The sequence below is a fragment of the Aphis gossypii genome, chromosome 2, assembly GCF_020184175.1.
Source record: "Aphis gossypii isolate Hap1 chromosome 2, ASM2018417v2, whole genome shotgun sequence".
Classification (NCBI taxonomy): domain Eukaryota; kingdom Metazoa; phylum Arthropoda; class Insecta; order Hemiptera; family Aphididae; genus Aphis; species Aphis gossypii.
Window position 1 is genome coordinate 60,085,733 of NC_065531.1, and position 21,486 is coordinate 60,107,218.

Here is a 21,486-nt window from a genome sequence, read left to right on the forward strand (position 1 = left end):
TTAGACAGCTATGAGAAATTAATAATTACTAGTAAACGTCTATTGATAATTTTAAATGAATACCACAAACCTAATAATTTTTTAATGATATTTTCAAGTTTCTCAGGCCAGCTCCACTGATAGCAAACAACCTTTCAGTATTCTAAACAAGGGAAACAAAACTATACAGAACAAACTTATATTAATCATATTTTATGTAACCCATCAATTGTTATTCAACGTGTATTTGTGTGAGAATTTTAGTAAATATGTACAATGTGCATATTAAACTATGTTTACGAAAGGCTACTGCTACCGAGGATTTAGGTACCATTAAGCAAAAACTGTAATATATTATTTAAGTAAATGTGTGTGTATGTGTGTAAAAGTGTATCGGTTGTTTCGGTCTTCGTAGTTGTACAACAATTGTCGTGTAATTCGTATACATGAAATTCGAACGGGTCGCCCGAACCATCGAATCTGATACGATTTTTTCGTATTAGTATAATATAACAAGTAGCTGAAAATAAATTTTTCGTTTTGTCTACTTGCATATTATTATCTATGAAAGTCCGTAGTATAATAATATTTAACTATGATGAGACTACGTGCACGAGACTGTCTCAAACGATCAATCGAATCGTGTCCATCGGTTGGAAAAAACAAAGAGAAACAAAAAATTTAAAAATCGATCACGACTCGTTGACTCTGTCTCGATCGCCATTGAGATATACGATTATCTCGGTCCACAGAACAGGTAGATAGACTATAACTTATATATACCTACGAATTATAATATCGGACTTTAGGAGAGCCAGCCTGACACTCGCGCGTGGCGCGTAACGCACGCGTTGGCGAGGGATAAAAAAAAAGAAAAGGGTCCGTATGCGCTCTCTGACGGGTCTGATCGGCAACATCCACCGACACCCCCTTTGCGCCGATCCGACGGCGCGCGGTGGTAGTAGTCCTGCTCATTATACCGAAGCGAAAACACGCTGTGCAATCTCCGCCGTACAACGCCGCCGCCGCCGCCGACGGTTCGCGCTCAGTGTACGCCGCCGCCGACAGTGTGTGTGTGTTATCATCGAAATACGACGCCCCCCCACGTGTCTGTGTGTCGCCACCGCCGACGATTATTTTTTTTTTATTTTATATTTATTTACCGTTCGTCGTTCCGATTCCGGTTCTCGTTCCGTCTGTTTGCCCGTCTGCAGCCTGACGCGTTACACTCGCTCTCGATCCTTTATCAAATCTCTGTATCGCCGTCGTCGATCTTCTCAACTCATTGTCCCCATCATCTGTAATTAAAATCCTACTCTTACACACACTTTCAATATCTCTCTCGCTCTCTATCTCCGTCTCTCGTAATTTGGTTGGTTTCGTATACGACGCTCAAAACGACCCTACCGTAACACTCGCGCGGGATATGACTTAGTGGTCTAGTCACGGACGGCATAACAACGTTGAAAGGGTCGTCGGAACCGTTCGCCGGTGCAACCAGTGCAGGTATCACGACTGCCGTCATACCGACCGATACCGCGCAAACTCATCGCAGGAGGCGTTTGGTGATCGGTTACCACGACCGCAGTTTACAGCAACAGGAGCAACACGTGATCGCCACCTCCGCCGCCGCTGCCACTGGTTGCGACTTGTGCGACATCAGCGATCACCACCACCACCACCTCCACCACACCGGCGTATCCGTTGCAGCAACCACCGCTGTGGTCGAAAACTTTACGGTTCAGTTGACTCCACATTCATTGACTGCGCCTCCACAACTGCCACCTCCACAGTCGCAGTGCTCTTGTTACTCTTTTCCAGAGGATCAGCACCAACCGTTACGTCCGTCGATCGGACCTGTAAGATTCCGCGGTAACTGCAGACTGGCTGTCAGGACGTTGCCGTACCCACAGCCCCAACAGCTTTCGCTTCCGGCCACCGGCGTGACGCGTAACCACCACCTCCACTCACAACTGGCGGACGGCCTCTGTCACTGTCGCGTCGCCACTGCATTGGCTGCCAATCAACACCAGCATCAGCTGTCGCACCAACAGATGCTATTCGTTCCGTTTTCCATGCCCGCCAACTACGGCAATCACATCGCGTGCCCGGCACAGCCAACTGCCCCTGCTGGTGGCGGATCGGCAGCCGCAGCAGCCGCCGCGGCCGCCGCAGCTGCGGCTGTGGCCACGTTGTCCAACGGTGGTAACCCGAACGCAGTCAGCCCGTCAGCCGCAGCCACAGCTATCGTGAACGGCAACGCAACGGCCGGACTTAAGGTACGTCTGTTTGAATTATTTTCGATGAGTACCTAGTAAATCACCATCGAGTCATGCTAGAGTAATGACCAAGCACGTTTATACGAATATTTATCGATTGACGTACGAGTATATATCCTGAAGCAGAAACAGCAGCCATTGCAGCAAAAATGAGATAAATTGTCATATAGAGCAACCCCGGAACAGTTCCGGCTTACAAATTGACCTTTCATTGGCTAAACGAGCGCGTCGTATTCTACATTATTAATAAACGTTGTAATATTAATGAGATCCTCTTATAGAATATGAGTTTAGTATCATGGGGTCACGATAGCTATACAGGAAAAAAGATCAGAAGGCGAGAAAAAATCCTTTTAAATAGATTCAGATAATCTATTCATGAAAGTTGTATTCCAATAATATTGTGTACCATTTGTAATATTTAAATTATATTTTATCATCCACAATATTATTTATTATTGAGTTATTTTAATTTTTATTATAGTAAGATATAATGTTATATATGCTGTGTCTAGCGTATTATAGTAATATTTCATAAAAAAAAAATTATTTATACGTAAACAAAACAAGACCAAAGTTCATAAAATAATTGTAAATAATTCCCAGTTGAAATAATTCAATCCATAACACTTAATTATCTATGGACATTTGTATATGGTCCTCCGAGAATAAACTATTTGCACCACTACGCGCTTCGTCGGCATTGTAATCACGTATATTTTCGTGTAGTGGCAACACTGCTATAAAGTAAAACCAACTTCACAGAACTTATACTATTACTATATTTACTAAAACATGGTGTATACAAATTTATCAAATTTATTATACATTGACTATAAAATATTCATATTATATGTTCATTTTTAGACAAAACACCATAGACATAATAATATATAAATAAAATCTTTTGATTTTTTTTTAATTTAAACATGCTATTCACTAATAATTGCATACATTTATAATTCAACAAGAGTGATTTTATAAGAGTTATATTTTGACAAAATTCTATCATATATAAATTTATTTATCCATATTTTGTTTCAAGACATTTAGCTATAAGTGGATCTGTAGTGTATGTACTACTTTTGATTACTATTAAATCACACATTTTTTTTAAAAAACACGTACAATTCTGGTTGTGACACATTGAAATGTTGTGGACATTTTTTTTTTTTTGTTATAAAAAAATGATCTTGATCTTTTTTTTACATACGTATTATTCAATATGAATGTAAAAATAAAAACAAACAAACAAACAATTACATTTTCATTGAATATATAAAAAAATAAAATAAAATAAACAATTGAAAACAAAATAACTACCTATTTGCTGTAAAAATGTATCTCTTTCTAACAAAGCGTACTAATATTATTGTTTTTACAACCATTGTAGGATGAGTTCACCTACTGATTAAATACGGAAACACGATTTGACAGATCGATTTAGCAACTGTTGCCATATTTTTATTCTTCTTCAGTATATCAACATTTAAAAATACCCATGGTTTGAATGAAATGTTAAGTGTACCGTGATATTTTACATTTATTATCTCATGGTATCTTGGTGAATTTTTAAATATCACTAGAATAACTCATATTTTTACAATCATATTATAGCTCAAAGGTTAGCATTTTTTAAGTTCAAATCCGTCAATTGTTAATATATTATCATAATAATATTTAAAATATAATAATTGTATACCAGAAGACATATTATATAATGTGGCTTTCTTAAAATGTAATCAAAGTATCTTATTATCAGAAATTAATTTGAGCTTAATATTAAATATGATGATTTAGTTTTGAATATTAATATATTATAGACATATTGGTTAATAATTTTCTAAAAAAAAAAAAATTAATTTTGGTATCTACTTATTAAATTTTTGTCTCTGTTCTACGTTAAAATAGTTAAGTTCAGGCATAATAACACCATAACATAAAACCATGACGGTGTACACAACCATATTTTCAAAATATTACTTAACGTGCTGCTTCTACGAATAGTAGATGAGCACATTAGTAAATTACACTTTTGAACTTCTAAATAGTTTGAATGTTACGTAAAACTAAAAAATAATAATAATATGTTTTCTAACTTTCATCAAAATACAAAATCCTTTTCCTTTCGTGATGATTTTTTTACAAATACTAGGTATTTGACGAATGTCATAGCTATACTTGTGGACATTTTTGAAATTGGAGTAATACTTTGAAAAAATATTTTTAATTCTTTCAATATTTGTACTTTTATATTAGGATTATGATGGGAGACGAAAAATAAGTATAAGGTGTATTGATCTTTTTTTATATAATTAATCAGTCAGTGGTGATTGTTAAAACAATTCCTCTCTGTATTTGCCACCGCTTTAGTTTGCCAAGAATTACAAAATCTAGGAATCACAAACAAAAAAAAAAAAAAAAAAACAGTTTCTTCGTCCAAGTTTTGAAGAAACCGACTTTCGTGGGATTTATTACAAATCCACTTGGGTTTCGGGAACCGTTAACGTTGTTGCACTAAAGCTACACACCGCACGTAAGTTTCTTCGGGGATTAGTGAAGTGTGTGTATATAAGTCACGGCAAGGCAAGGCTGTTCGGCGTTACACGTAGGTACTAGAAAAAAAGCATACAAAGGACGTTTAGATTAAATGATTGATTTTGGTTCGCCACACACGGATTAATGACCGTACAACGATTTTATTCCGAGTAGATCTTGTTAAGCCACACAGTATAATTTTATTTATTATTTTTAATCACTCAATGTCAAGTTTAGTCAAATGTATGGCACTCGTTGTGAAACGTATAAAGAGAATGTGAATCGACGATGAAAAAGTCGTCTCGTTCCGGTAGAACGAACGTAACACGAATGAAGATGGACATTTTTTCGGCATAATGATCGGATGGGAAAAAAATCCAAATTACCTCCTTCGAAATCCTATACATATACACCTAATCACCAGTGAACACACTGATTGCAGATTGCCGCTCCAATAACACACAGAAAGTCAAATGCCATTCCAATTACTTTTAGAAGTGTGTGAGTGTGCTTGTGTGTGAGTGTGTATGTACATAAATCTGTCTGGGGTGTTTCCTTTAATCCTGCTCCGGTGGCATATCAGAGACGATCGCAGGCGGATTAATTGAAAAGCACGCTCGTTTGGTCTTCACCCACCACCCATCGCCAACTACGTCGACCACGTATCGGTCCATGCCCGTCCACGGCCGTGTGTGTATATTCCGAAATAATACCATTACGACTATAACTCGTTCTAGTTTGGTTTTAACGCAAAAACGAATGTCGTTTGATGGCATTGTCTGCCGGCCGGATTAGTTCGACTAACGACCGAATAAACGGCATGCGGACGAAAACGCACCCCGAACACTGATTGGAATTTAATTTAATTTTTTTAATGTCAATATAAAGGCTAGCGATATTTAAAACATAGAAAAACAAAAAATTAAACAAAACACGCAGTGAATTTGTAATTTTTACATCAATGCATTTTGACCACACTAATTGATAATATCGATATGAAATAAAAAAAATTAATTTTCAATAAATATTATTATTTAAATTGATTGTATTTCTAATAATATTTAGTGTGTAATTCAGGGAAAAGTTTTTTTCTTTTTTTTAATTTTTTGACTGTGAAGACTTTGAACGATGATTTTTCAACTTTGAAAATTGATTGTCAATTTGTTATCACGAGTTTTGTTCATCGTATTGTTTATTTTATGAACGTTATTTATTCTATACGATATATTTTTATGATATAGACTCTATTACTTTGGCATTTTATTTGATCTGTAATTCTTATTCGAATTATTAAGTTTAATATCCAACTATAATGTATGTTTTTTTATTTAATTATAAACTATCTCATTGGAATATTTTGAAAACAAAATAAAAATGATCACACGATATTTTTAGTGATTTTCAATAAAAAATTTTAAAATATTTATATTTGAAGTTATTGGTAAATATTGATTTAATTTGTATTAACAATATAACTGGTATTTGGAGACACTATTTGCATATTAAATATGTCATGCATTTATCATGGAAGTCGGAGCATTAAAAAACTGAACACGTTTTAATACACATTTCAATAGGTACAAATTGTTTTTTTTATATAGAGAAGTTTTCTTTGCTCGAAAATAAAAAATAATAGGATTTCAAGGAGCTATGATTGCCGGTAAAAAAACAGAATCACCTCATCCGTATAATAGTAGTGCGTTTTTGAAAAGTCCATACATGGTTAATGTCAAACGGCGCTTTGCAATACGCGTATCCTGCACGTCTGAGTGAACCGAAAATCTGTTGGTTGGTCGATTTACGTGTCAGAGAAAACTTAGACCGTAAAAAAAAATACGATAAAAACCGTTTGTCTATCTTTGACAGTCAATATTACAGTCTAACACAGACAGAACAGCTCCATATAATGCGAAACAGTCACTATTTGTAGAATTTTGAACAATATTTAGCACCGTTATAATGATTGTTGAAATAATAACATACATTTAACTTTTTTTATTACTATGTTTCAAATTAAGTCTTTTAAAAAATGACACAAAGCGAAATCGGTATAAATGTAAACATAATATTATGTTATACATAATATTATATTTAATCGCAAATTTTTATTGTAGTGTCATTTCCCAGAGATTTACCAGTTAAAACTAAAAATATATTAATAAAAGATGTTTTTTTTTTTCATAATGGTCTTAATAGCGGTGGTATGTGTGTGTGTGTGTGTGTGTGCTGGTCGTTGTTGTTGTCATGATGTTGTACGGTGGTGGCGAATAGATTTATGTTCGTTTCGAGTAAAATTTATTTCTATCGCCGACTCATTAGAAGAAACCGTAATGAGGGCGTACTATACAGTCCATTAACAAAAGAGCACTACTCTTAAGGAACTCGGCCGGAATTGTACAGTATAGTTAGCCGTCCGTTCAGTGAGATATGAACGCAGTGGCGGTTGAGAAGAAGACGAGAATGATGGTTATAATAATAAATATGTTCTCGGCAAGTTAAATCGTGAAAAAAAAAATAGTCTTTTTACGAAAAACTTTCGAAATCGAGAAAAATAATTCTAGTATTATTGCTACTATTATAATTATTTTTTCAAAAGGCAGATTATCCACTGTGACTTTAATAAGAATATACTTAGTATATTTTACTCATCGTCATTTCTTATGGTGTTCAATTATTATTTCTCTTGAAGTGTGGATAGAGCGATAGATGTAAACCTCGTGTCAATGTGTATAGTTACGAGTTTCAGACGTTACGAGACTTATATTTATACGTTATGGGCAATGACGGTTCAGCAAATTTCGAAACTATTATTATTGTTATTGTAAATTGTATTACCTACAAATATATAATAAATTAAATAATAATATGTTGGTATTAGACCACTATTCCGTAGTTTTTCAACCATTGGTAAATTTAATCTTAGTCAAAATACACTACCGTAAATGTGTACATGATATGAAATACTAAAAAAGAATATTAATTATAGTAGAAAAATATCAGCGTTCAAAACTGCACACCATCAGCTGTGTGGAATTTTATATGCGTAATTATATTTTTAATATTGATGAATAATAATTCTAAGTTTAGGAATTATAAAGAATATTAGAATTCTAACCTAACCTAACCGTTATTTCTTTTTTAAGCTCCCACTTTTTCCAATTACAAACCCAGTATCCAATCTGATATTTATTCCAAATGAGCTGACACTAAATATTTTCGAATAAACTGACAAAAAACAATATACCGTTATCGTTTTTTCATAAACTATGTAAGTATTTACTTAATTTAACATACAAAAATTTCAATTTATAAACCAAATAATTTTTAATAATACCAATCACATATTTTAGAGGTACTATTTGTATTTTATTTTTGATTGATTTCAAACATCACCATTATTAACTAACAAAAACTAAAACCATTATTATATAGGGAATGTGATGATAACGCAAATGAATAAATTATTTTTCTATATCAATTGATATTGTCCAACAGATAACCAACTATAGATACTATTATTATTATGCACCCCTTTCTGAAGTCGGCGTATTGTTTAAAACGCAGACGTCGGGAACGCATTTTACAAATCGAAAAGTCTGATGAAACGCGACTGCGATGTTTTACACAATAATAATACAGCGGGTTGAAAATATTTCTAGTTAATTGACGCACAAACCCCAAACCCTCGTCAAGGCGGTATCACGTCGTTAATTCGTTTCGAAGTCGAATCGACCACGACAGTGGTTAGGTTTCAAACCCACCATGCAATTATTAACTATCTTACAAATTATGAACAAAATCAATCTATACTCGTGTGTCTATAGATATTGCAGGAATCTGCGCATTTATTTTAGATAGAGGGATAAGTAGAAAACCTAACATACAACATACAAAAAAAAAATCGTTTTAAAGTTTACGTCAAGACAAAAATAATAAGTGTAGGTATAAAAAGAAAATCTGATTATTTTCTATTCCTAATATTAATATTCTATCATGACATAATTAGTTGTCACTATTGAAACTATTGTATTATACTATTAATTATTATGGTGTTATAGCCCGGCTTTAAACATATAATGTTAAAACCATTTCTTATACATAGGCATTGACTATATCTCGAATACATCACCATACATATATGGTATAGTAGACAGCTGTTTTTTTTTTAAAAAAATTTGTGTTCATAAGACGTCTTGAAAAATAAAAATAAAGTTCATAGGAAGCAGGGGAGAAGATCATACCCCCCATTCGAGATATACTCACCGAGAAGGTGCACGTTATATTATAATAATGCAGTTTGCAAGCGTATGAGTTTATAAATTATTATTTTTTAATTTCAAGTCGCTACATAAAAAGTAATATACAACATTATCGTTATTACTATTATTATACTTTTATTAATCGAGTGTCACTGTACCTCGATAGTGACCTCTTTTGCTACAGCTCAACTCCTATCACTCTCTCTCTCTCTCTCTCTCTCTTCCCTTCGCACACTGCATAAGGCGCGTGCAAAATATTGTTACTTTCCACCCCTCCCCCCCACACTTACGCACACACACATACAACACCAACAATATCGATAAAATGAGACTAACGCAGTCATCAATACACGTCAAGCGCACACCATCACGAATAACTCACCAGTCTTTTTATAACTGTTAAAATCTTTTTTTCTCGACAATTTTTATTTTCAATCTGTTCGTTCACGTCGCGATATGGTTATTATTATTTTAATTTTCTTTTGTTTTTGTTCATTTTTTTTTTCAACAAAAATACTCAATTATTATACGTAATAGTGTAGTTTTCGTATTGATAGATGATAACACGTCTTGAGAAAAAAACATGTTCATTGATGTAATACATGCTATATTATTATTTTTTATGTATACAAGATACAATTACTTTGTATAAAACCACTTTTAATTTTTTTAATGTATCCATCTAACTGTTTTAAATCACTTTGATATTTGTTTGATAAAATATTTACTAGTATATATTTACTAAATATTATATTATTATAATACGACAAATAATACTTTGCATAAAGCTATATTTTGATGTTTGATGTTTACATAATAATATAAAGAACAACAAACTGATAAACAATATACAATATTTTTTAATATCCTCTTCAAAATGATAAGTATTAATAATTAAAATCTATTAAGAATCTATGATGTTGTCTTTATAGAATTAGGATTGACTTTCTCAAAACACACTGTAATAAACAGTCGATTCATTTAGCGATAATCGGCACTCCACTTAATAAAAATCAAATAATTTATAATGATTTCAGTCTCGTCGCTATCAATTTATTTTTCTTTACATATTTCTATAATCCATCACAAAAGATCGGAAATGAAGTGTTTTATAGTATAGCGTTTGTATTGTACATTATAATATCACTGCTACCATTCAGTTATTCGTCGCACAACAATGAGTTATATTGTCCAAACGATTTTTCTTTACTATTTTCAAACTTTTATATTCCAATATTTTTTATTGAACTAGTCAGAGGTATACAAATTTGTTTTTAACTGTCAGTGAGCGTTTTCCCACTGATTTTTAATATTAATATTATGTACTATACACAATATTTTTAAAAACTGATTCATTTTCTGCATTTGACAAAGTAAAAAAAAATTGTATATCTATACAATATATGCCTGTTATAATTTATAAATATATGATTTTTTAGTAAGTATTTTGAGTGAGAATTTAAAATTTCTTTGATAACGTATGGTATTTTATTTGTTTTTGTTTTTTGATTTACCTATGTAATATATAGACTAACAAATGTTTTTATATTTTTTTATGGAATAAATTTAAAGAATTTCTATTTTTATTATCACAGTAAAAAACAATGCTTAGTTCTTACAAGTAGCTCTTCGTTATAAACAAGACTACATAAATAATGTGCGTGTCGCGTATCTTGCATACTTAAAGGTCTATTACTTACTTTCAACAATTTTTCTCTATACTCTTATGCAAGGATACACAAATTATAAAATATATATATTATGTAGATGTATTTTGACTAATTTTTAAAATCTAAGATAACCTATCGTAAACAAACCAACCCTGTAGGTTTAATATTTACCGAAGGCGTTTTAAATTTTATGCCAATCATATTAACTCTTTATATCTATTTCTCATTAAAATCACGTTTATTGCTTATATCACACATTGATTTACTACTGGTAACTATAACTTTATTGTGTACTATACATCACGACTTAGCACGTCGAGTTACCATATCAAGACAAACTAGGAACACCATATTATTCAACCGATAAATTAATAATAATATGACGACAATTTAATATTTTACTTAATTACTCCATCATATTCGTCGCCAAAGTTATAATCATTAAAGTTTAGGTTATTATTAATATAATAAATTATAAAATATTTAATTCGTGTTTAGTAATAATTGTATATTACAAAAGTTATAAAAAAAAACTTTTATAATTAGAGAATATTTTAGTTTTTACTATATTATAGTATATAGTATGTAAAGTGTTCACACTTTACGGTACTAGGCAACAACTGTTGATTTTTTTTCAAAGTTTTCAAACGACGATTACGACAAAAAATGTTCATATTTTATAATAGCCACCAAGATACTTGGAAATGTCATTGGCATATTCTAGAGATATATTTTGTGATAATAATAGTTAAAATTATATAATTTTTTTTATTTATTCATTTATTCCATTGTATGTTAATTATTTTAATTTTTATGGGAGAAGGGCATATAATAGTAACGATTTATAAATTATAAAATTGAGAATGAACATACGTATTGGTATTGATATTAACTATATTTTATTTAAAGAATATCTTCAGTAGTAAATATTTTTTTACAAATAAGTTTCAACAGACTCATTTTAACTTAGGGCTGAGTAAACAAAACTTGAAAATAACTTACACTTAAAAACATATTGTTTGTAAAAGGTTTTAATATAACATCAGACATTTTATATTACGCAAAAACGTTAAAGTTGCACATCGTATACAATATCCAATGCAAGGAAAGATTTTATATACTTTATATACCTAGGTACACTTTATTATTATAATAATTCGCGTAAGCTTAACGTTATTAAACTGGAAATTGTCTAGCAGCACACACGGAATCAAAATTGTAACAATATTTTCAAATACCAGTATATAATACATATATTATATACTATATAAATGTATTTATACGTACCCATACAATTATTTGTGGGAGTTATATTACATTTGTACGTGTATGTGACTGTTAAACGATCGAGTATTAAATTTAAAAATGCAATTTTGTTGTTAGGTACCTACTACGTTTTTGTTATTTTATATTAAAAAAAAAACTGTTATAAACTAAAAAAAATAAACGATACACAATACAATTTAAAAATCATTTACATTTACAATATTACTTCATAAATTTGTTTTTATTTCCAAACTTAAAACATACTGGAAATGTGTAATTCCTTACTTAATAAAAATACAACTTATGGACCAAAAATATTATCTTTTATAATATGAAAAATAAAATAAATAACTTGTTGGATATCGCAATAAGCCAAATACTAGTTATTATATTTACGATTCACAATCGTACAAATTTTCAATCTTCAATGGTTATCATAATATTTTCACTGTGTTAAACACTATGTGATAAATATAATAAATTATAGATTTCTAACAACGTATACTTAAAATTTCAATTACTGAAGTTATTGTTTGCCGATATCATTAATGAAATTATGACAATATTATCAATTAAAAACGTTCATGTATTTGTATATAATATATATATGTATATATATATACACATATATTATATTATACCTATAGTATATAATACTATAAATATTATTTTTATTTCAATAGGAAATAGAGCAAAACGTCTATATTTTTTTGAGATGAGACTAATAATTACCAAAACAATTTTGAATAATAATATTATTTTCTTGTTACACATTGTCACAAGTTAACAATTTATTTTATTATATACGTATATGTTTATGTGATAGTTAATTTAAATTACGCAGATTATAATATTATTAATATGAACAGTTACTCTGATCTATCATAACAAAGGTCTAGCTAAGAATTCTGTTTAGTTACAATAATGCTGCTAATAATACTAATAATATTAGTTTCAACGTGTACTATAGCTATATAGTTATAAACAGTATTGGCTGTCTATGTTTTTATCCATATAACATAATCGATACAAGATTTTAAAATAAATAAAATAAAAATTGCATCTATTTTATTATAATCATATTATTCTTGTAATAATTTTATCACTTCTAATATTTAATTAATAAATTAATCTCATAAAACATATTATAATTTAATGATTTATAAATGATGTATTACAAAACGGAATAGAAATATAACTATTTGAAACTATTTTAATTACTTACGTGTACCTACATCTCTGCAAGACATATAAATACATTTTCTCATAATTTTTTTGAGTATCTAAGTTTTACAAATGAAAATGGAAGTGTCAATTATTTATAAAACAACAGATAATATCAATAATAATTGTTTGAAATGATTTTATAGTAAATATTTATCAGAAATCTTAATAAATTTAATGTAATAATATAAGGCGATTTTGTATTTAGATTTTCATAAAATATAAAACAATGAAAGAAATTCTTATGATTTTTTTTTTTTTTTTATTGGACATTATTAATGGAAATTATAATTTTACTTATTCACAAAAAAAAAAAAAAAAATCTTTCATAATATTCCGTTTGAGTAAATTATATTTAATTTATGTAAAAGCACTGTTTTAAGTGTAACACCATTGGGTAATAAAAAATGCAGTGTTTATGCATAAAAATGAGGATAGAAAATAAATATAATAATTGAAAAAATGTAAAGATTTAGTAGTTGGCAGTTTTCACAATCAAGTTATTTAAATGTCTTTATATCTATAAAGCTTATACAATGTACATTTAAAGTAATTCTGTATCAATGCAAATTTAATTTAATGGGCCTTTTTATTAAACTTCACATAGCAAATAACAATATTATCATTTGAAATTTCAAAGTAACAATCGTTATGAAATAACTGACTTGGTATTAAAATTATTTTCCATTGTAACATAATTATGTATAATATTAAATAGTAAGTATTGATTCGGGAACATTTATAAGATGTAAGTTTAGGTATTAGATTTTATAGATTTAATGTCTGACAAATAATACAATAGCAAAATAATAAAAGGAAATAGTTAGTAGTTGTTGTGAAAAATACTTATTAATTAGTGAAATTAATTAATCAACTTTGGTAAGGGTAATTCTTAAAATAATTTCATGTATACATAAAAATGTGCTATATATGTGTATACTTGTTTGAGTCAGCATATTAGTTAAGTATTTTTACTTTAATAATCAATTTTATGGTAATTAACTGTAATCTGCAGGCGTGTAGCTGCATAAAAACGCCCACGAAACGTTTTTATATAGATATTTTTACCAACATCTCACCGAATTTGCTTAAGAATTTAATTTTTTTAAGTAAGCGAATCTCGCAAAGGCTATATTAACGTAATACATCTTTGTGTATAATATGTACGGTGAAAGTGTTTAAGATGGCAGTGTGCAAGCGAAGGATTTAGAATTTCAAAATTGTTTTGTACATAATTAATAGTCATTTTTCACATATAAATATTTGTAAGAATATAAAATTGTAATACATTTAATCGAATTCTATTACATCGTATACATTCGATATTGCACACATAGTATAGTACGTTTGGCTTGGTCACACGAATAGTTGAATTGATTATCATCATTGTTCAGGTCTCACCTTAGTTTTGTTCTTTAGTATAACTTAAACATTTTATTGCATTTCTATTTGTTTGAAATTTTTAAAAACGTCAATCACTGAAGGTTGATCATATATTCCGTTTTTAAAACGGAATCATCCAATGTTTAGCATATTTTCCCGTCGTCATGAAGAATATCGAATAAGAGGTTTTTTTCCCATGTTTGATATATTATAATCTCGTTTAAATCCCATTATCTCCATAAAATATTATGCAAGTAATAATAAAGACCTGTAGAAAAAAATATATATATTCTTACAATTTGATATTAGAACAATAGTAAAGTTAAAAGTAACTGTTTTTTTCTGAAACGAGCGTCGAGTGCTATCGAAAAATACTGTCAGCGATAAACATGATACATGTGTTGTTTTATACAGCGTAGTATTATTAACCCGCACGATCGTCAAACTTCCTAATAACACTGTTCATCTAACAGGTACGCACTGGTTGTTGTATCAAAAATATCTATAAAATGTGAAAATAATTTTTCAAGATATTTTTCGTAATGGCTTACAAACTTAACACTGTTTGACAGTATTTTTTTTTTTTTTACATCCTTTAATAATATAGTTTAGATACACGCGTTATTTTAAAACGTGTATTTGACGATTTAAACTTCACAAAGTCAATATCACGATAATAATTAGTAAAAAACATGTGAGTATAAAACGTGATATGTTTGTCTTTACTGGCGCACGTGCACAACGACGTTGGTGAACGTATGTGCAGATTTATAATAGTAATATTATTAAAAAAAAAAAAAAATCACAGCTGCGCAATGCCAGTGTAACGAACAACGGGGTACAGCCAAGTCGTAATGTGGCACTCAAAAACCTAACGATCCTAAGCCACGGGGCTGAAAGGGTTGAGAAAGGGTTAAATAACGACCGCTGTAGTGGTGGTACGTACTTATTATACGACGCATGAGCGTATGTACGTTGGTGTCCCCAGCGCGAGGACTCCGATATGATAATTATTATTGAAATACGAATTAAAAAATAAAAGATGAAAATAAATACAGCGAGAAGAGAAAATTCCGAGAGGGAGCCACTTCGTTAAAAAAAAACAAAATAAAATGACCGTAAATTTGTTTCGCGCCACGCCGCACTCGACGACGAGCCTTTTACTCGCTCGTTAAGCTATTTTTTTTTCTTTCGCGTTTCGATTTTACATTCGGTACCACATTATATAATTATACTCTCGTCACTACCCTCTGCATACATATATATATATATATCTACAAATATAATATATATTACTCGTACATACCTGAATAAAATCCAGTGGCGGCTGTTACTTTTTAACGAAGCGATACTATTATGATAAAAATAATAATAATACGAGTTGAAGCGCAATGGCGTGATACAGTGTATAGTATATACATGGGAGATTAAGTTGATATATTTCGCGTTTTAACGACAGTAATATTATATGTTTAATAATATGTAATATAATTCTTGTGGCTGATCTATGCGAACCCACTTCAGTCGAATCGGAATTCGAATTGTTCGTGTTTGAAGACAAATAAATGTTTATATGTACCTACCAAAATTTAGGTAACCAATATTTGGTAACCCAGATGAATGTGACTATTTTTTCATACTAGGCGTATTTTTGTTCTACGGTTTACGTATTATAAAAACGCAGCTATGCACACTGTATAATAGAGCTCACATTATATAGTTTGCATAGTTGTGCCGTAAATATTTTAGAACAATATACCAATAATTACGCTTTTTTAAATAAAAAAAGTTAACTAAATAGCTGCAACTTATGACAATTTAAATAACTACAATAAATAAAATATAAATACTTATCGGTTAGTAATAAATATAGTTTTTTTTGTTTTTACATTTAATCAATATTATTGTTGTTTATCAATTATTATAGTTTGTAAAAACAATAATATATCAGTAAAATTTAATAATGGCTAACCTTTTTTCACTTTGTTCAAAATAATTCATAATGTAACTTTTAACAACTCAAACAAATATTGAACAACTAAAAAATAAAAGTATCGAGTATCATCAATATATTATCCCATACACAATATCGTAAATAACGAAATGATTGCGTTTATAAATATCTAATCAATGGTAAATACTTGCTTTCGTCTATTGAAAAAAACCATATTAGTGTACTTGAAAATACGTAATATTAATAAAGTTTCATAAAATTACCTAACCTGTTAACATATAACCAGTCACCCAGTCACTTCACAATCCGTTGATCAATAAATACCTTTTTAGTTTTAAAATATTTTAGTAAACAGATCGTTTATGAATAATTAAAGGTCGATTCAATACAAGCACAATGTAAGTTTAACGATCGTTAAAATAAGTGGAGCAATTGGTACACAGCCCTAAGCTAGAATTTTGTCTCGGTCTCAATATTGGTCCATGTCTACATATAAAATGTGGCACATCTTTGGTCCTCTGTTGTCGTTTTCGTTTGAAATTCGTCCTGGGAGACGTGACCCCAGCAACAACAATGCGTGTGTCAAAGATGATAATCGGTGACATCACGCGTCGTCGTGGTCAGTGGCGGTAAAAAATAAATATATATTATTTATCTGACCAAAAGTTATCTGTGGTTATGTCTCCCATGACATCCCGTGGGATAACCCGACGTTAAAAAATTAAATAAAACGCGCTGCGAATGATGATATCCTTACTCGTGAGATTAAAAACTTCCGGGAGATTCTATCTCATATTGCGTTCTCTACCAACCCAAATTAGGATGTTAAATATAAAATTATTATTTTTATTTAAAAATACTAATCGGGGCTGAAAAATTAGCTATTCTTTGAAAATATCATAACAAATTGTATCAAATAGATTCATTTAAAATTAAATGTATAATATACTTGAGGTGGACTATATTTACATAATTGATTACTGTAACAATTTGTCTGTAATTTAGTTATATCGAATTTTATGCGCAAAATCTTTTATCCCTGATTATTTTGTACGGAAGTTTTGATATTTATTTTATCCATAAAATGCAGGCACCTTATTTACTTGCTGTATTAATATTTCATGCAAAGGCTATAAACGGACACGAATATCAAATATTATTTTTTTTAAAAAAAATATCAAATTGAAAACAATAAGTTCGTCTTTTCTGTTTAAAACGAATAATCCGATCGAAAATATATATATATATTAAGCTTTTAAAGTGAATTATATTATTAAGATTATGATAAAACGTCTCGGCATTACAGTTAAAATCAAATTTGAAACAAAATATATAATTCAAATCTACTATAGCATTTTCCGATGGAATTAAATATATCACATTTTCGGTTTTTGTAGTTGTAAACATGTTGATTATTTGCAATAAAATAAATCGTTATCAGCAGTATTGGTCCTGTTCTCAATTCCACAAAATATCATATTATTCATATCATAATCGTTGTAGGTACAACACACATACATACATAGGTTATGTATCGTGCCATAATGACCAAAATTTCATCAGACAAGGTGATTGTACTTTAATATCGTAGATAAAAATATTAAGAATCATAACCAGAACAACCGACTGATTAATGTACTATTTTCGTGTTTTTTTTTTTCGAAATGTATTTCAAAAATATTTATATGGTTTTCGTTTGTCGTGTTTTCAAAATTAATAATTTGTGCGCGTTGTATGTACAAATGGGTAAGTGGTTTTTGCAAACACTATTGAGGTAAAAGAACAGAAAGAAATTTTGGTGAAATATCGCTAAACTTAGTTTAATATTCAAAATATTTAAATGTATGAAATGTAAGACCGGTGGCGAGTAAATTATGACGAAGGCCGATGAAAGTAGCTAGTGACGTCGCAGCCTGTCAAAACAGTCGTAAAAAAAACACTTTTAACAGTCTAATCAAAATCATGGAGTAACGTATTTCCGTCACCGGATCCTTTTCCTCCTATCCTGAGCTGCATGACCACTCTGAACACATACATTCACGAGCACACATACAACACAAGCTATTGTTTAACTCAATGGTTGCGATGTTTTTGGACATTGGCCTTGGGTAGAAATGTCGTTTGGTAGCGGGTGTGACGTTAGTACAACGATAGTGGTAACTAGTGAGCCAGGACACGGAGGGTCATCAGCAGTCGCCGTGGGGAAATAATTAATTCAACCACCCCTGCCAGCACACCACCCCGAAACCACCCTTTTTACTATCGTTTTATATCCGCTTGCTAGTCTTCATTCTCGCTCATACAAACGTACACAAAAACTTTTCGCTTTCGAAATAAATCCGCTCATAGTCCCAATTCAACGCGCTCGAATGATTCAGAATTTTTATATATAATACGTGTGGGTCGGCGGCATATTTTTTATAAATTTATACGCATGCGAAAACTTCCGGATGGTACGCTTTATTATAATGTAGGTATATGGTATATGATAGTTTATATTTATTACCTATTTTCATCATAACTACACACATTCCTCGTTGATCACAAGTTATGCACAATATATATATATATTTAAAAAACATCACCATATTATTTAGATGACAAAACATTAATGAAACAGATAATATACATATACTTGTCAAACAATATTATTAACGAATCAATAATTCATTACAATACAATACAATACAATACAATACAATATAATACAATACAATACATTACCCGATAGTAATATATATATATATATATTTTTTTTTTGTGAATTCAATTTAATGTATTGACTTATAATAATATTACCAAGATAGGTATTATACTAATCATCTAACCATGTTATTATTATCATAATTATTCTCATATTATTTTATATGTGATAAATTAAATGTTATAAAATTATGTTACCGATAATTTTTATTTTAAATGTATTCAACCAAGTGTTCGTCTGACAATGTTTTACTTATACAAAAAGTTATGAGTTTGAATTCCAATCTATTAATTGATTTTTAACGTCTTAAAGAATACCATGAAACTATTTTATTTTTTAATTACATAAAATGCATTTAAATGGTCTTATTATAATAAATATAACATACACAAATTCGTAGGCATGAAATAAAAGCATTGTTTTAAAATATATACAAATTGGTTAAATAAATTCTAGTCACACATACATCTGCGAGTTTTAAATATATATAAGTATATATGTATGTATTCAGAAAACCCCTATTATTCATAAAAATTGACGACCATCGACATGGGCATTTTATTTTCTTACAATTCCACAACAAACTTTACACTATTTTGCATTCAAAACCGTTCTGTGTACACAATTACATGAGTTCAATAAGACACGACATTGTTGTATTGTTGGTATTGCGTAGAAGCATAAAATATTATTTCCGTACGAATTTATAAAACCGTTGAACGTCAACCACATAAGTAATAAGTGACTTCCTTAGCTCTTTTATGTGGATAGCCATTCTTAATTGTTTTGTCAGTAATAATAATGATCGCCATACCATTATAAGACTAAAAATTACAAAAAAAGAGTTTGGCCTTCAGTAATCGGCAAAGACCAATCAACATTTTTATACAAACGCCAATAATTAGTATCCAGGAACTTTGAAATTTTCTTACCATTTATTGTATGTATTCTTGGTAGGTACGCAAATATTATATTATTGTAGCTTTAAACATTGATAAATATATTTATATATATATGTATATTAATTGCATTTATAGTGTTAGTATTACTCATAAAAACGTTGGAACTCGATACCACATAAATTTCATAAAGCATATTATATTTTAATATTTAATTACAATTTCCAAATTATACATTTGTTAAAATAATTCATATTATTAACAACATTCTCAAAGAAAATCTAAATATTATGTTAATGACACAATACCGTACATAATCAAATATATTTATATTGATTAATAGAAATTGAACAATATTTAATTAGCACCAATTATATTATTGTTTTTAGTAAAATTAATATATTAGTAATTAATAAGAAATTTACTAAAGGTATTAATTACTAATCATAAGCAAATACGTGTTAAGTATGAGCAAATTACTATTTAAAATATCATTAAAACATGTCGGTTAAATAATATTATTATGTTGATTGTTTGAAATATGAGTATCAATATTATTAAAATTTGAAATTATAATTATTTTTTTTTTTTAATAATTTCCAAATAAAATATTGTGTAGTAATAAAATAAATACATTAATCATTAAATTTATAAAGAACTTAAAATCACGACTTACAATTTATAATGACGTACAATACTTAGCAGGTTTAAAAATATGATGCAAAACATAATATATTTTATTTAATAATGTTAAAGTTTAGTATAGGTAATATGCAGCAATAACATTTAATCTATTTATTAAAACAATAAATTACTTTTTTATATTAACTTTTTAATAGTAAGATATTTGATAGACTTTGAATGAATAAATACAATGCCCATAACATTCTAATCTAAATAATATGGTTATAAGCAAAATTAAGATATTCTTAAATAATTGTCTAATAAAATATTTAGTTTCGCTATAATAATAATAATAATAATAATAATAATATTCTTATATCATTATAAACGGTACCATGTGATGTTATTTTGCATATACTATGCGCCGTGTTAAAAATATTTCGAGTGCAATAAATTATGTGCGGTCAGTTTAATTTAAATAACGTTACAATTGCGAGTATTAGACGTAAAACGTTATGAATAACTATTAATTAACGTTCGGTTTGCTACCGTCAAATATGGGTTCTAGCATCCCGAAGGTCTAGTTTCGACGATTAAGTTGATGCAGTTTGTCCGCGTATAATCGTATTCGGTCGAACCACCGCATAAACGTTCTAGTGTATATCTTCACACGAAATTCGTCCTCCACCTCTTGTTGCTTCTCACTG

General features: G+C 29.6%; 1 protein-coding gene across 2 annotated transcripts in view; it reads left to right on the top strand.

Annotated features, from left to right (window-relative positions):
* Positions 1–949: 949 nt before the first annotated feature.
* LOC114121847 (nucleolysin TIAR) overlaps positions 950–21,486 on the top strand; it is a 317,950-nt gene continuing 297,413 nt past the window's right edge. The window contains exon 1 of one of the 2 annotated variants that reach the window (XM_050200701.1): positions 950–2,258. In XM_050200701.1, coding sequence (XP_050056658.1) covers positions 2,034–2,258 — 225 coding nt within the window. In that variant the 5' untranslated portion in view covers positions 950–2,033. The remainder of the gene's footprint in view (positions 2,259–21,486) is intronic. The other variant, XM_050200702.1, reaches the window with a different exon arrangement.